The 17,511-nt window shown below is 41.7% G+C and overlaps 1 protein-coding gene across 1 annotated transcript; it reads left to right on the forward strand.

Moving 5' to 3' along the window:
• Positions 1–439: 439 nt before the first annotated feature.
• On the forward strand, positions 440–17,047 carry ccnjl (cyclin J-like; the record flags this gene model as incomplete). Its single annotated transcript, XM_080035880.1, has 6 exons — positions 440–680; positions 1,351–1,458; positions 5,282–5,492; positions 15,392–15,691; positions 15,819–15,978; positions 16,540–17,047. The coding sequence occupies exons 2-6, from the start codon at positions 1,381–1,383 to the stop codon at positions 17,045–17,047; spliced, it is 1,257 nt and encodes a 418-aa protein (XP_079892006.1). The 5' UTR covers positions 440–680; positions 1,351–1,380.
• Between the last annotated feature and the right edge of the window lie 464 nt (positions 17,048–17,511).

A 17,511-nucleotide genomic window follows, 5' to 3' on the forward strand; every position in this document is an offset into this window, starting at 1 on the left:
CTTTTTGTTACCTACCTTTGTTTAGAACAACCACATTACAAAATTAAACTAGGCTATTATGTAGTATTTCTACTTTTTCCATGCATATATGGCGGCATTAATCAATCAACAAATCAAACATAAATGTTCATATGGAAACTTTGTTCCAGTGAAAATATAAATAGAAAGTGATACAATTAATAACAGGCATAAAATAAAACAAAAACTAATGAACTCCAGTAAAATATCAATCACACGTAGAAGTTTACATTTATTATTTATGTTTGTGAAGAAGCGTTGGTGTTTGTAGTTCTTCTAATGCTGACCTCTAAAGGACTACAACTCCCAGTCAGGAGGAAGGACCTTCACGTCGAGCGCACGAGCCATACTCGCACAGCAACAGCAGCAGCTGGTGCAGCCGAGCCGACGAGGTTACTTTGTTACAGCGGAGCCACCGGAGAAAAAGCGGCCGAGCGAAACATCTCGGGGAAAAGTGTTGGGGGGGAAAACGACGTTACCAGGCGCCTGTTGCCGGGTTTTAGCGGTGACAGGTGTTTTGTGAACTTATCGGCGGATTTTAACGTTGTCTTCTTCGCCGGAAAAAAATAAAGGCTCTTTCTCAAAGTTGAGCCGAAGAGGAGTTCTTCGTTCAGGATGTCGGACTGAGACAAAGGGGTCTGGGGGGCATTCCCGTCGGAGCGGTGAGTGGCACATGTAAAAACCCACCAAGGTGAAAAGTTCCCCAGGTTGCTACCGTGCTAGGAAAAATGGCTTTATTTGCGTCTAGACGTTTTGCTTTATCGCCCTGTGTCGTTTTTTTCTGTTGAACGAAGCCAGTGTTTCGGGGCTCGTGGGGCAGTTAACTTGTGTAGCCTCACTGGTGGTTGGCCGTTGTCTCGTGGTGCGTTTTGAATGATAGCCCAAAAGTAGGCTATACTATGGGATATGTTCGCAAGAGAACATGCATGTTTAAAGTGTTATGACGAAAAGGCTGCTTTGTTGCGTTTGACCGTTTTACAGCGTGGTCGAGCGGGCATTTAACTGAGCCATTTAAATTCCCCAACAGAAAAAATGGCCTATGTTAGGAAGAGACCTCTGCTGTGGCATTACCCACTGTAGGTGTTGGAAAAACTTTATCATAACGACTGTACTTTAAAACATTGACTGTTTTAAACATAGCCAATGACTAAAACTTCCATTTGAGCACATTTGTAGGCTACAATAGCTTTAATTCACGTTCTCTTGTATCATATGTTTTGCTTAAGTAATCTTACATTTATTTTGTAGTTGTCCTCACTAGCCTCAGCCCAGCTGTGCTACTTCTTGAAGTGTTTAAACTTGGTCTTGTTTTGGACACATCTGTCTCAGCAGGTAAAAGTTGATTCTTGAAGTCCCCTCTGGATGGGAAAGATGGAGAGGGAGTTACAATGGTGGAAAGGACAGCTCGCTGCAGACATCCATCAGTCCCTGCGTGTCAAGGTGAGTCAGTGTAGGAAACTGTTGTTTTGATGATGTTCTGACCCTTATCAGTTTTGATTGTATCTGTTTAAAAAAAAATCCTGACATTTCAAATTGAAAATGTTCAAATGATCAAGTTTTTTTACATCCTGATAACAGCGCCATGTTGCACTTTTAACAAACAATATATTCATTAGTAAAGCTGCTAATATCAAGTAGTAAATCAAAGAGACATTACAATTTTGATAATGTACTAATCCTCACGAGTACAATTTGTTCCTGTATGCTAACAACAAATCCCAGTTTCAGTCTGTTCAATTTTGAAAATGTTCAGTTCTTCTTTGTGTACTCATGATAAAGGAGATATATTTGGGTTTGGGACTTTTGGTCAGCGGAACAAAACATTTGAAAAACTGGCTTTAGGAATTCATCGTGGGCATTTTCAATTTGGTGGCCTTTTAAAGACCAAATGGTTTTATCGATTAATCATGTGATATATTTATCTGAGCAAGCAGGCCTGTTTTGATATTCCACAGCAGCTTTATATCTCACACACTATATTGAAAATTGCGAAGACGAAATAATTACATGGTCCTGCTGGCTATTTAAACATCATTTAAATGAGATTACATGGAGGAGTTGAGGCTCATTAATTGAGAATGTGTTAATTAACCTCAAAGCGTGATCATATTTCTTCCCATGTGTCACTTTAATGGAGACATCTGTCACTTGACTGGCATATTTGAGCCAGCACTCTGCTGCCAGCTTTCCGCTGAGGGAGACAAATACAGATCAGGTTTTTAGATATTATCAGGTGCCTGAACTTGCCAGAGAATGAGTGTGTGTGTTTAGAGGGAGGATTGTTGTGTGTGAGATTGTGAATCAGATGTTTGTGAGCCTTAAAGTGAATCATTCATTTAAACAGAGTTTCATTAAGGTTACTCATGCTGGACACAGTCTGACTCAGAGTGAGCTGTCAAGAGGACTGAACATCTGTATACAGAGATGGAAACTAAACAACACACCCACTCTTTTCTCATATACTATAATGAGATGGTCGCTTTAATTGGTCTGTATCAGCATTTTTGTGAAGCCCCAAGCAGCATGGCTCACCGCAGTGCATGCTGTATAATGCAATGCCCTCAGTGTAAAAGCTGCACAAGAACACAATATATATATATATATATATATATATATCTGATGGTGAACTGATAAATGCCAGTTGCCAGTTACTTTAAAAAACAAACAGATTACAGTTGATTTCTTTATTGAGGCTCCTGTAGAAAGATAGCCTTCATATATGTGTCTGTGTCTTACCTCACAGTTGTTAGGTTTATTTGTCTTGATAGAGTACCTCACTGTTAGGCCTGCAGCTAATGATCTATATCATTATTTGTTTTGCTCATTATCCTTTGTTCTGCCAGTTTTTTTCTCAATTTATTGTTTTGTCCATAACTAAACATCTTACATTTTAAGATGTGTGTTGAATTGAATATGATACTGATCGATGAATCTTTTAAGACTTATAAGATTAATCGATCAGTATCAAATTAAATGGCTGGCAATCGATTACTGGATTAACCGTTGCAGCTCTCCATATGAGGCTTAAAGATAGAAAGAGTTAAGGCATTTTTTCAGAAAGACAAACGCTTTAATTATTCAAAGGATCTATGGCCTGAGTGTCTTTCAGATCATATTGGGGCCTAATTATTTCTATCGCTGAAAAACGGTTAATTTTAATAATACGTTTATTTTAATAATAAGTTAATTGACACAGTCAATCAAATAATAGTTTGTCAAATGAATCAAACATTACATTAGGAGTCATCAAACGTTTGGCATCGATGACTCAAGCGTAATCAAAATAGTTAATTATCTTTTGAGTGTTGAAAATGTACTTAAAGCAATCTAAAGAGTCCCTTTGTACTTTGTCCGATAACTTGACAATACACTTGCAGCCCTTAACTTCTGTGTTAAGATATCTAAATTTGAAGAATGATTTTTTAATAGAATAGCACACAATGCTTCATAGAGTTTGATTAACTTTCAATGAGTTGATGTGTATAAAATATTACCAGATGTGGTTAAGCTGAAAACACCGTAATGTTTAATTGAAACCAATGTTGGAGTCAGTATCAGAGCTGTGTAAAAAGGCCTTCACACAGAGTGTTCACATTTCCTGCATGACGCCTGCTCCTCCACAGCCTCATCCAGTCTTAATGACGTTTGCTGCAGTGTTAATGCCCTGATGTGGGAGATAGCGGCGGTTGTGTAGCATGTGGCAAATTATCAGACATGCAAATCAGGCGGAGGCAGCTGTGGAATCCTTAATTATGGTGTGGGTCCCCCACAAAGGCACCTCTCCGCCCCACACAGACCCCCCTGGAGCCCCTCCACACTCCCATCCACCCCCATTCTCCTGCTGCCCTTGTACCCCGAGACAGACAGATGGACCAGAGGCTGAGGCAGTGGGAGGAGAGTTTGGGGAGGACTGACTGGGTGGTGGTGTGCTGGCTTTATTTTTGGATTCCATTGAAGTGTCAGTCTGATCATCATTGTTGTTTCACTTCAACTTAAAATAAATAGTTGACATTGTACGTTAAACCGACAGTGTTGGTACATTTTGTCCTCACAGCACATTGTGATTTGTAAAGTAGTCCCTGTAGCATGCCTTTCCATGAGTTTATTTTGATATATGGAGCTTTAAAGCCATGTTGGGACTCTTTGTGCCACTGTGCACACAGGGACGTTCCTAAACAACAGTCCTGATATGATGAGTCTTTCTGTATCTCTTCTAGTAGGGACTCCTCAGGGTTTCAACTTAAGGAGATTATTTTTTGCAATCCTCAATCTCTTATTAAATCCAAATCAAAAGCCCATGTTTCTACTCTGATTCACAGAGAGCAAAACACAAAGCATAAAACATGTTTTGATATAATCTGCTTAAATACAGAGAACGTACTCTGTGTGTTTGTACATCCAGTACGGCTAATGTTTTTGTTTCTTTCTTGGAGGCGGATTCCACAACCGAAGCCTTTTGCTCTCCAGTTTTCTGTCACTGATAGGAAAGATACCTGAGGCTGATTCAATGCTAATGCCCCCGAGTATCTTCCTGCCACTTTGAAAAACATGCAACTAATTGAACATGAATAGGAGATGTGCTAGGGGTGAAACCTAATCCTATCTACACCCCATCCGTCCCCCCCTGAAAGAAAGAAACCCCACACTCACACACCACCCTCAGACCCCTGCATTGACCCATATTAGCTCATGTCCTCTGCAGCCATGCTGAATTAAATGGAATAGAAATGAATGATGCTGAAGCTTGATCAAGTGTTTCCTGATGGTATATTGAGTTGAGTTATATTTAGCCCCACAGCAGTTAAAGGTGGAGATAGCGATTTTGGAGAACGCTTGTCACAATCACTTTAAGTCAAAATGACTCTTATATCTCTTCATGATCCGCTACATGTCTTTACTGTGTGCGCTGAAAAAAAAAGCTGATGTGTGTAAAACAAAGGGTATGTAAACAAAAGGGTCCCACTGTAGTATGCCCGTTTTAAAGAGCCTAGGATGTGTATTAACACCAGATTTTTTTCCAGCACACACGCCGTATCGACAGGTAGTGGATCGTGGGGAATTCACTGATTTTGACAACAAGCTTTCTCCAGAATCACCGATTCCACCTTTTCAAACGCAGTCAGCAGGAGAAATGCATGGCTCACTATTATTATGCATATTCTTTACAACCCCAGTGCTTCTCTGCTGCTTCTTTCCTGCCCCTCACACCCCCCGTTGTTTATTTCTCCCCTCATCCATATTGTCTTCTCTTGTCCCCCTCCAGGAGCTGAAGCTACCTGTGTACCGGGCCCACTCCCCACAGATTGGCATGCGGCGCTACTTTGCCGACCTGTTGGCCATCCTGAGTAACCGTTACCAGCTGTGTCCCACAGCGCGGCACCTAGCCGTCTACCTGCTGGACCTGTTCATGGACCACTACGATGTGGCCGTCAAGCAGCTCTATGTCATCGCTCTCTCCTGCCTGCTCCTAGCTAGTAAGTCTATTATCAGCATTCACCTCCTCTAAACCCACCTACATGTTTGTTTTATGTTGTTGACTGCTCTACTAGGGCCCTATGAAATCCGTTTTATTTTTTCACAAATTCAGTTTTTTCTGTTTTAACCTCATGATTTCCGTTTTTTTTTACAATTAACACTCATTTCATCATCAGAACGAGTGTCTAATTAATGCGAACAAATAATATTCTAACAATTTAATCAGATATAAGAATACATCACAATATTGCACTGTTTTTAGTGCTTAAAAAAAATGAAAAAACAGATTTGTTGGGTAGGCTATAACAGAAAATAAAGCCATTAATTTTGTGCTTCAAGTGAAACATTAAATAATTATTTTTTACATAAATAATAAAGTCCTTATAAACTTTTCAAGAAGCTGGACTAGAGTGAATATTGGACAGGTGGGACAGCCCTTCACCCAACAGCGGGCTGCAACGCCAACCTACAGTCTATTGTGCGACGGAGAGCTAGTTATCATTAGCATCAGCGTTAGCCGACATCACGGCAACAGCTGAATATTAGAACACAAGTTACACTACATGAAAACAACGGGCTGTAGACGCTAGAGTTATAATTGCGTGTAGGAAACATTGTTGAGACTGGAATTACGTACCGCAGCGGCCGTTCCATAATACAACACTCCCTTTAGCAATGGCTGAATATAAGACCTCCCTGTGCTGTGTATCTGCGGGAGCGAGTGGCATTAATAACTTAAAACAGTAAACGTTTAACATGATTACGTGCTTTTAGATGCTTTAATCATATGCCAAATTTATAAACGGACCATATTATTAACAATAAATTAAGTTATGTACATGTCAAAGTTACGTGTATGGATAAATTAATAAGTAAACATTGAATAGACAGATTTGTGAAAGGGGTTTGGCGCCGTGTGTTACATTACCGTTACTGCAGCCAGGCTCTACTTTTCACGGCTGTATATTGGTCTTTAGATGTCGCCAAACCAAAATTCCTCCCTAGTTCTGCTTTAATTTCAACCGTGTTTTTTCCCTTTGCCTTGGAAATTGAATTTCACCAAAAATAATGATTGAATTCCGTTTTTATTGCCCGATTCCGTGACTCCGTCTGCGTTTTCGTTATCGCGGAAATCATAGGGCCCTACTCTACAAGAACATATTTAATATCAAGTCTTAATGTCCCTTCTGAAGACTCAGTTATGTGTTTTAAATTGATGTTTTGGAAACCATCTAAACTTAAATCCAGTACAAAGGTATCTTTACACAGATTAGGGTCTGGGTTTCATCTTGAAAAGCTTTGTATCTGGACCTGGTCTGTAAATCTTTTGCATTAAAAGAGATACTGTGACTGTGGTTCATGCACAGATGGCACCAGGTGAAAAGCTTCCGCCAACAAGGCTAATTTAAGTTACGCTCAAGAGACCATGATGGTATTCCTTTCTTCCAGCTCTGTTTCTCAGACTTATCTGATAGCCTGTAATGACGGTTTACATTAGCTACAGCGTTGGTTAAAAAAACAAAACAAGGTGGCCATTGTGATAGGGTGACTGTGCCATTGTTTTAAGAGAAACTGTTGGGGATTATGCCCCATGTCTACAGACTATTTTCTTTGTCTTTGATCATCGCTGTAATAACATGATGTCTATGTCCCATCCAGTCTCTTTAAGATCATCCATTACTGCACCTGTCAAGGTCAAAATGTCCTCTAATAAGTGTTATCGCCCCCCACACATTTTTTTTTAGTCTGTCTCATTGAAACTGTGATTCAATGCAGAGGACAACCTACCCATAATCCCATACAAATACATTCAGTCTTCCTGCTAATTCATTGGTGGCACTTTTCTTTTTACCAAGCCTATGTTAAAGTATAATAAATATATATTTTTAAACGACATCAAAGAATTTATCCTACTAACAAATATCTTCTGTGTAGCAAAATCCTGATGTATCTAATTGGTCTTTGTCCGAGCTCCATTGTTGCCTGGAAACAAATCAATGTGACACATCAGTGCATACTGACCTGTTCCTTCATGATGATAAACGTGGGCTCTGTAGTTTATTTTTAGTTATTTCTTGTCTTGCCACCATAAATACTCAATTGTTCATCACGTGTATTATTCCGCGGCTGGATATTGTCACTAGAGTAGCCAGTTGTTTCAGGAAATTACTGGGCCTTTTTTAAAAGAAATGAAACTTCAGATATGTGACCAATTTTAAAGATAAAAGTCATTAGTAGTGAATTAGATTTTTGGAGATGAGTGCTTTAACATGAAAGGGGAAATCCGAAAGTATTGAGAGATGGACTAAGGAATTCTTTGCTTTGGTCCTTTCATGGTATTTGCTAACAAAACATCTATCCCTTTAAATTACTTTAAAATGAAAACAATCAAGTAGAAGCTTTGGATTTAAATGTAAAATTCCTGTCTCCTTCCCTTGACTGAGTGGTTGATCTTGTCCTTTGTTGGAGTTGCTTCCTCTCTCATACTGTCTGTGTTTCTACAGAAGTCAGTGAAGCAATGATTTAGTGTAATAGCCAGTAATGAAAAGTCTCCTCTTCTAGAGAAATGTTTTTCATGTGAAGCAGGTGTGTTAATCCTTTTCCCCTGCCTGATGCATGGTGTGGCTTGTGCAGTAGTTAGTGTCTCTGTGTCGGTGTGGTGATTAACAGACTGTGAGCTTTTCTGTACATTGAAGCAGCCCTTGGTATCATGGGTAATTAGACTAATGATACCGTCAAAGTCGAAGTCTGGAACAGGGCCCGCTCACTTGGGAGGGCGCTTTGCGTAGGTGTGTGTGTAGTCACAAACAGGCCATCTTTTCAATCCGAGTAGTTTCTGCGGTGGGATAAATTTGAATATGAGACTTGAAAGAGGTTTTTAAATCAATCTCCTGAGATTCCAGGAATAACTTTGAGCTCATTGAGTGATATAAATATCATGAAGCCAACCTGGACAGAGGTTCTTTCTATTCTCAAATAGATTTATCTGTTTCTTTTTTCTTGAATCTTTTGATTGTGGCTTTCAGTGAGTCAGTCTTTGCTCTTCTGCCTCTGACTCCAGCAGGACTCGAGGGAGTCTCTGCCATGATTGATGAGGGCTTGAAAGGGCGTTTGATTCACAGTTGTCTTGGGTTTTTATCTGTCCTGAGGTGCTTTGGAATCTGGCCTAGTTATTGAACGGCCTCCCCAGGTCCCACTGCCTTCCTTTAACAAGCACACACATTGCCTTTCTTCATATATTTTTTTTGTCTTTGACACTCGGTTAATTAATTGCCACTTCTTGTGTGCCTCTCAGCAGTCCCTGCTTAATCCTGTTACTCTATTGTGTGTGTGTGTCTGTGTGTGTGTGTGTGTGTGTGTGTGTGTGTGTGTGTGTCTGTGTTTTTTGTTGGTGCTTGTGTGTGGTTGTGTTTGTTCAAGGATCAGCTCTTCATTTGCAGGAGTAAGATTATGGTCAGTTTTTCAAACCCAAAGGCATTGTGTTTTATTGACTGTTGGGCACTTGCTTACAGACCTCACCTCCATTGTTTAGAATCCAATTCCTCAAAGAAACCAAAATTGAATGTGAATTTAAGTGAGGACTATTTGTGTATATCCTGAATATATCCATTGAAAAAGCAGACCACATCCCCAAACTAAAGATATCTATTGTGTTCCATGAAGTCATGCAGTGATCACATCAGTCTTCCTGGCAGATCCTGGTCCCTGAAGTCACAGCTCTGCATACTGCAGCTACTTGTTATGGTAAATGACATCATGGATGTGCCTCTGCTGCCTGCTACTACAAGAATGTTATGGATTTATTTTGTCCCTGTCTTACACTCTATTTATGTAGTATTTTCTTTGACTCTTGATAATGATTACTGGATGCTCATATAATCAATGTTGTGGTGTGGTTTTGAAGCAAGGTATCCTGGAAGCTGGATTTCATCTACTTTGTTGAGTGAACCTGATTCAGTTAAGGGTCTCCAAACAAACAGAAAAAAGAGCATCCTGTGTATGGCACGAAAAGCTCAGTCGTATTGACTAAACAGTGCACTTCCATGGGGCTCGGAGCCCGGGGGTGGGGAGGGACTGTGTGCTGAGGGGCACCTGCCATATGCTCTCCGAGTCAGGCCTCAAACAAAAGCCCGTCAATGTAAGCAGGACATGCAGCTAGAGCCTTCCCAGAGAGGGGGAGGGGAGCACAGACTGAGGGCTGGAGGTGGCTGTGTGTGCAGGCGTGTGTGTATGTGCTAAATGAGGAGATGGTCGCTGTGGCAACCTTTGGATTAATCTGAGGACTTTTTTTTTCTTCTTGAGATCATCTAATTAAAATCCACATTGAAGTCCCATCCATTAGAGTTATCCAGTGTTTTACTGCCACATTAGCATTGTAGATACTGGGCTCTGGTGGTGTCCTTTTACCTTTGGCTGCTGGCTCTGTTTCCTCTTGCTTCTCTCACCTTGTCAGGAACAGGCAGAGCGAGCCAGTCCTGGGACGGGGCGGCCTGTAAAAGCAGCCCCTCATCCCCTGGGGGTTGGGAAACGAGTGGAGCGCTACTTCAAAGGCAGGTCGACTGCTGATGTTAAACAGGATAGAAAGGGAGGTAGAGGTGGTGGCCTGCAAAATAGGACATGTTAGAACTGAACCACCCAGCAGGGAGCCCTGAAACCTAGATTAATGGGGAGCCCACTTCTCCCTTTATCCCTCTCTCCCTCTCTCAGAGGTTTGACAGTAATTCTGATGGAACTGTTTTCATGTGGGGCTCTCGTAATTTAAAGTAATTATGTAAATATGTACAGATAGGTCTTGTAGAAGTCAATATTAATTATTATCAGTTGTTGCCAAAGCAGTAAGCACCTTTCAGCTTTTATAATGAGGGTCTCATGTGAAATGAATCCACAAAGTATAGGGCAAATGTTATAATTTAATCATGTTTAGCGTTTTAATGCCTGAGGCTCTGTTTTCCAACACTCTGTGTCAGCCTTCATCACCCATCCTGCAAGGCGCTTTGCACCCTAAGTCTATGGATCCTCCCAAAAAGTACCACACACATGCACACACATGCAAATCCTCACACAGTGCTGGCTTTTTAGGATTCTCCGTGGTCACCCAGGCATTAGCATCAGGGGTCAAGGGTCAGCCTAGGCCTACATGGTGAGAGCTGCCTGGGCAGGGGGAATGGGGGCAACATGGAGATTCTGGGATGGAGCTGTGACCAATTTCACACTCCCAATGAAAGATGAACCGGCAAATGAAAGGAGTTTAAAGAGCAGAGAAAATTCCTCCATGGCTGTCAAGTCGAGGAGAAAAAGAAGCAAAGAAGATGAATGTTGCCTTAAATCTTTATTAGCAAGAGGCAATATACACTTAATCATACCAGTAGGTTACATATACATATTTTCCTTTATACATGCTTCCTGTTGATGAATTCATTTGTAGGTCTGGCACAAAATGTCTATCATTTGATTCTTGTATAGGAATACATTTTTCCCATTTTTCCTTCAGTTGTGCTTCTAATGGTCTAAAGATGTGTAACAGTTGTTCGATAAGGGAGATTTTCTTCTTCAACTAGCAGCCACTGTTCCTGTGTTGGTAGGGCTTTATAATCCCACAGTTCTTTGTAATAGCTTTTTGCACTTGCTTATTAGCTGAACATTTGACACTTATCGTCACACCTTACATATCATTGCCTCAACAGTTATTTTTTTAATAGATATTTCCAAGTTTATACTATACTGTATACCTGATGTCTAGGTTGTAATTGCTATCTTTTTCAAAGTGATGTAGTTAATTTATTTTACTAGAGATTGTTTCGTTGTTGTTAAACTCGTTTTAAGCCTACAGCTCTAAGGTTTCCTAAGGGCCCCTATCGCTCCAAAACTCTGCCCACCCTCCCCATCCCAAACAGCACACCTGGTTGGAGGCTCTGCATCCTGGCCTTTACCTCTGCCTAACCCCTCACCTTTAACTTCTCCCTGTTTAGTCAACCTTTTCTCATCGTCACCGTCACCTGTGGCTGCTGTGAGAAAGGAGAGATGTGCTGTTAGTTGCGGTGTGTTAAAAGGAAGGCTGTTCCTTTGTCTTCATCAGTGTCTGTTCCCTGCTCTCTGACTTACGATAGGATCGTTCAGCCTACCTGCATTCCAGGTAGGCTGAACTCACAGGAGAGGAATGCACCGTGTCTCTCAGGTCACATTCACATAGAAACACAAGGGGCTGAATTTGTGTTGGCATGTTGCTACAGGGGATAAGTAGTGGGCTGGGTATCATAAACCGACCGAAATGTATCTACAGTCGGTGTCATAGAAAAGTTGATATATAGTCTGATTGTATGTCTTGTTTAGATCTTCATGAATCATATATTTCCTGATCGTAATATTACCTCCGCTAATATATCAACCTGCACTAAATCGAAGATCTTATGTTAAACCCTAATTTGGCATTTTAAATGTGGGGGGAAAAACAAAATGTGTAAATTATAAATAGCAATGAACAATTTCCGAGGGTACGTGGTCTGTTGCTTGGTGATGCTGCATTGGGCTGTTTTTGTTGCTGTACTTCTGTTGTTTTTTGCGTTCTGTACAGCTGCCCCCAGGCTGTGCTGACGTGCTGAGGCCATTCTCACCTCATTGATGAACTCATGAAGGAGACCACTATTTTGTCCTAAATAAAACCAGTCTTGTGTCTCTAATCATACTGTTCTTCTGTAGGCCTTTCTGAAGTTGCTGTGTTTTGTGATTTCAAAGCGTTTTGGGCATCCCATGTGTCTCATGTGCCCAGTCACCCACAGTAGTAAACAAGCAGAGTAATCACAGAGCACAAAGGAGATTGACTTGTGCTGTGCCTTTTTCTTAAGATCAAAGGGGCTGGTGTTGTGTGGAGATTGGGGGCACTGAGCCCTTTTTTATGGCAGCGTCTGTGTGGACATAGCAGTCTAGCAGCAGACACAGCTCTGATCCAGAGGATATGAGGGTGAGAGAATGGGGCAAGTGTGGACTGGGTTGTGGAACGAGGCCTGGTGGGGGTAAAACGCCCTGTTTCATAGTGCTTCCTGTTCTGGTGGAGAGATGCCATTATTGCCTCTCTGCTAATTACCCCGACAGCCCTCCCCTCTCCCCTGCTCTCTCAGCCGTTCCCTCTCTCCCTCTCCCTGTTGATGGTAGGTGGTAAAACTTGCACGGTGTAGGAAGACGTCCCACACCCCGGGACGTAGGCATAAAGAGCTAAATGAGTTCCATGAAAGATTACCACAATAGCTGTGGCACCGCAGACAATTGTTATCCACTTCTAACTGCAGCTCGGAAATGTCAACTAAGCCCTTGTTTCTAATGTCTGGTTGCCATGGTTTTAGATTAAAGGCCAAGTTGTTTTCATTTCCAGCTGGATGCATATTATTACAAAGCAGATATATCATTTAATAATCCCAGACGCAAATGGATATAATATCAAGTCATTCTAGAAGTGCCACTCACTTCATCGGCAGTGTATATGTGTGATCGTCTTTTGTGTTTTAAGAATTGGAAAGACTCCATTTTGCTGCTGCAAATGCATTATTGTAATCGTGTTTCTATACATTGAGAAGTTATAAGCGTTTTTTAATATTTAAATTCCGCTTACCATACTTTCGACAAATGAGTTAAAGCTAGATAATTCAGTTGTGTCAATATATTGACAGATATATTGGCATATTGATTAGGGCTGCAACTAACGATTATTTTGATAATCGATTAATCTGTCGATTATTTTCTCGATTAATCGATTAGTGTTTTGGTCCGTAAAATGGTGAAAAATTTTGATCAATTTTCCAAAGCCCATGTTGACGTCCTCAAATGTATTATGTCCAAAACACAAAGATATTTCAGTTTACTGTCATAATAGGATTAAAGAAACCAGAAAATATTCACATTTGAGAAGCTGAAATCAGAGAATTTGGAAATTCTATATTAAAAAATGACTTGAAACGATTAATCGATTATCAAAATAGTTGGCGATTATTTTAATAATCGATTAATAATCGATTTGTCGATTAATCGTTGCAACTCTAATATTGATTAGTCCGATAAATGACAGGAAGTAGCAGTACATAAATGCTAAAGATAGCTATGTCACAAGTCAAGGACCCAGCCGTTGCCTAGAAACCACTCATGAGTTAAAAAGGCCTCTATTCAAAGGTAACACTTAACATTATCCTCCCCCTTATCAAAGCTGTATACATTTTCATAACTTAGTATATTGTAGCTGTTAGGAGATATATAAAGACATTTTAAAATGTGTTTAAGTCCAGTATTAGTCAGAAATGATAACTTCACAGCTGGTAGGACATGTTTTATATTATTACAGCTGGGGTTTAAATATAATTGCCGTTCATTTTCTGTTTACATTCCAGGCTCCACTCACAGGAGGAGTTTTAGTTGTTGATGCATAAGAACACTTCCATCTGCATACAACATCATTGTAGTGTTTTTTAAACCATTTTAACTGAAAATAAAGTGTGATCTTATCCATCTAAAACTTGACCATCTGTCTACATATCATTATTGTATTCACAAATAATATTATAAGTCTCAAACATCCGGTTACAAGCAATAATTCTCTGTGTCATTATAAGTCTACAACATGTCGCCAGATCTTCCTGCTTAAAGCTGTGAGTAGCTGAGGCGCATAGTTTAGTGAAGTGAAGCCTCTATCGGAGTAACCTGACACCCCCCCCCCCCCCCCCCCCAACTCTCATTCTTGAAGTTTGAGCAGAGGCCTGTTGGACTCTTGGATTAAAGGCAGAATCGGACCGCTCCATTGGTCACAGGGACCCCTGAGGCCTCGGAGCTGTTGCCATGGAAAGGAGGATGTCTAGAGAAGGGGAGGGAGCTCACTGCTCACACTAATTGCACTAGTATAATGTCTGCAAGGATCTAGTGAGTGAGAGACTGAATTATTAGGCATCGAGCGGACTGGTTTTTTTTTAATAGAAAGTGTAAGTTAGTATTGTATAATCAACAGTAAGTGCCCCACTCTCTGTAATCCTATAGGCTTCCCTAGGCCTCCCTGTTAGTGTAATAGCTGTGCTTTATGGCCAGATGTTAAGAAACAGTCAGCTTAATTGCTAATGCTTAGCAGGCACAAGCTGGAGTAATGCTCTTTAGGACTGACCATAAAGCTGCTTTATTTGGCTACAGATAATATTCACCCTAATTCTAGATGAAACAATTAGACATTCTTTACAAAGATCTATCATCATCCAGATGAGTGATTTGGCTATGAACAAAGCCACATTTTCTGTTGAAATGATTGTACCTGCTGTTGTCATTGTGTCTTGCGTCGATCGAATCATAAGAATCTCAGCTTTCCAAAGACATTTCACATGAATATCAACTTAAACATAGCAGCTGTGTCTATCATAGGTGTGTATTTAACAGGGTGAGGTTAGAGCCTGTGGGCGGGCTGTCGCACTGTTTGTTGGGATTTAATGAAGATGTATTTCAGGAAAGAGGTTTTTTCCACAAGAGAATCTTACCCATACATTATCTGCTATTATTTTCAGTATTGTGATGTGTACATTTTCTTCCTCAATTACTCGAATATTTCTATATATTGTCTACATGATGTCAAATGGTGACTCATGTGTTACCATTTCAACGATCCAAGGTGACAGGACAGAAGCTGGAATGTTTCTTTGACCTTATCAGATTTGATAAGATTCATTTTCCGTTGGTCAACGAATCTTTCCATGGACTTATAGTTTGAAAAATAAAACAAAATTCCTTCATTCATACACTAGTATCAAATCCAAACGCTATTGTTATGTTCAGCTGCTGTAATGTTACTTATGTGACTTTTCAACAGACTCTTGGTAAATATACATTTAAATGGTATGTTATTCCCTTCTGTAAACTTATAATTTCTTTTCTGTTGCAGGTAAGTTTGAGGAGAAGGAGGACCGGGTTCCCAAACTGGAGCAGCTGAACTCTCTGGGCTTCATGAGCAGCCTCAACCTGGTCCTCAACAAGAAGGATCTGATCAAAATGGAGCTGCTGCTGCTGGAGACCTTTGGCTGGAACCTGTGCATGCCCACACCCGCACACTTCATCGACTACTACCTCCACGCCTCGGTGCAGGAGGGCGACCTATACAACGGCTGGCCACTCTCCTCCCTCTCCAAGACCAAGGCTTTCATGGACAAATACACACACTACTTCCTGGAAGTCTCATTGCAAGGTGGGTTAAGAGGAGGACAGAGGACTGGGTGATGCTTTGTTTGATCCAGAGGCGCTGTGCATGAATTTAGAATCTTGTGGTGTTTGTTTGATTAAGGAATTTATGAATCGCTTGTCTCTTTTTCTAGACCACGCCTTCCTGAGTTTCCGACCATCGCAGGTCGCCGCTGCGTGTGTGGCAGCATCTCGTATTTGCCTTCAGATTTCCCCGAGCTGGACGACAGCGCTGCACCTATTAACAGGCTACACCTGGGACCACCTCACCCAGTGCATTGAACTCATGCTGCTGTAAGTGACACTCACACTCACACACACACTCATGTGAGATAAGCGGTCCAACGGGAAGCCAGGCTGGCAGAGGGGCCTCTTGAAGGGTAGTGGGCAGCTCAAAGTATTAGTAGTATAATAAGGCCCCTTACTCTCTCTATTTTTGGTTGCCATGGTTTTGGATGATATGATACCTTTTGCTTTAACTAGCAGAGGCTTATAATGTGTGTACAAAGCCTGTGCATTTGATTATCTTAGCTAATAGCTTCAGTGCTGTGTAATTTTAAAAGCTGTAATTTAAGTTGCACATTTGTTGGTCAGTGGGTGGCTGTCTGGGTTCATTTGTGAGCGTCTGCATAAGTGTTCAGACTAATTGTTTAGGATTAAAAGGCTTGGCGCAGACTGATCTCTGCTGCGGTTAATAGATTATCCAAGTGCTGTTTTTTTTATCTTTCATTCAGGTATGTTCACACTGCTCTCTTCCTGCTAAGCATGGAACCACGCTATTTTATAATTCACAACTCACTTGATTACAAATTTGTTAATTTTCCTTTCCTTTTTTTCTTCTTTTGTTTCCCATAGTGCTCATGACAAAGACGTTAAAGAGGCCAATAAGAGCAAATCCACTCCACCTCACAGAGTGTCTCTGCAGACTCAGGCCCACACCTCTCACCTCTCTCCAATGTCAGCCATCCAGCGGCCGGCCTCCTCCTCCTCCACACCACAGCTGCTCTTTCAGCCCGATGGATTCCCTCTCCTCTCCCAGCATTCCCCGTCCCTGTCCCAGCTGCAGGCGCTAGCAGAGTCCCAGGCTTTGGGGCCTGTGGTCAACATGTCTCCAGACTTCCTTCAGAGCCACAGGATGGGTCTCCTCACTGGGGCTCCTTCTATCACTCCTGTAGGCGGCTTCCCCTCCTACCCAAGCCTGGCCTCTGCTCTCCAGCCAGGGACTCGGGGCCTTCCACTGCAGGGCCCCATCTCTGTTCAGATGGCTCTGGCTGCAGAGCCGCGTCACTGTCTGAGTATGGCCTACAGCGGAGGCTACCTGGGCTCTCATCACACCTTCGCAGCCGGCTGCTTTGACAGGTGACGCCAGGAGACGGAGAGGGAACACAAACCCCTGCGGGAGTTCACTATGCTCCCGTCCCAAGTCCCAACCCCCAAATACCCCTTCAGTGACCTGCTCTCCCTCTCCGTCAGCTCCGCTACAGCTCCGGCCTGTCCGGCTACCTCCACACTCGCACAGAGACGCCTCAAACGAAAGCAGAGGTCCAAAGGCAAGACAGACCCGGTGGAAGTCATCACACTGACGTGACAGAAGCTCCACTGACTCAATACGAAATACTGGGGCGTACTGGACATATTCCGAACTGGTTTTATAACTCTGTGTTGTTATTATGAGTCAGTCATCACTGTGAATGAGATGGGAGCAGCAGTGTGATCCAGACCCCACCTCATTCAGTGCCTACTCTCAGTTGTGTGATAGCTGAGCCAATTTTAGAAGTGCACAGTACACAAAGTATGTGTGAAAAGGATACCTGGCTGCTTGACATT

The sequence above is a fragment of the Ammodytes marinus genome (genome assembly GCF_949987685.1).
Source record: "Ammodytes marinus genome assembly, chromosome: 10".
Classification (NCBI taxonomy): Eukaryota; Metazoa; Chordata; class Actinopteri; order Uranoscopiformes; family Ammodytidae; genus Ammodytes; species Ammodytes marinus.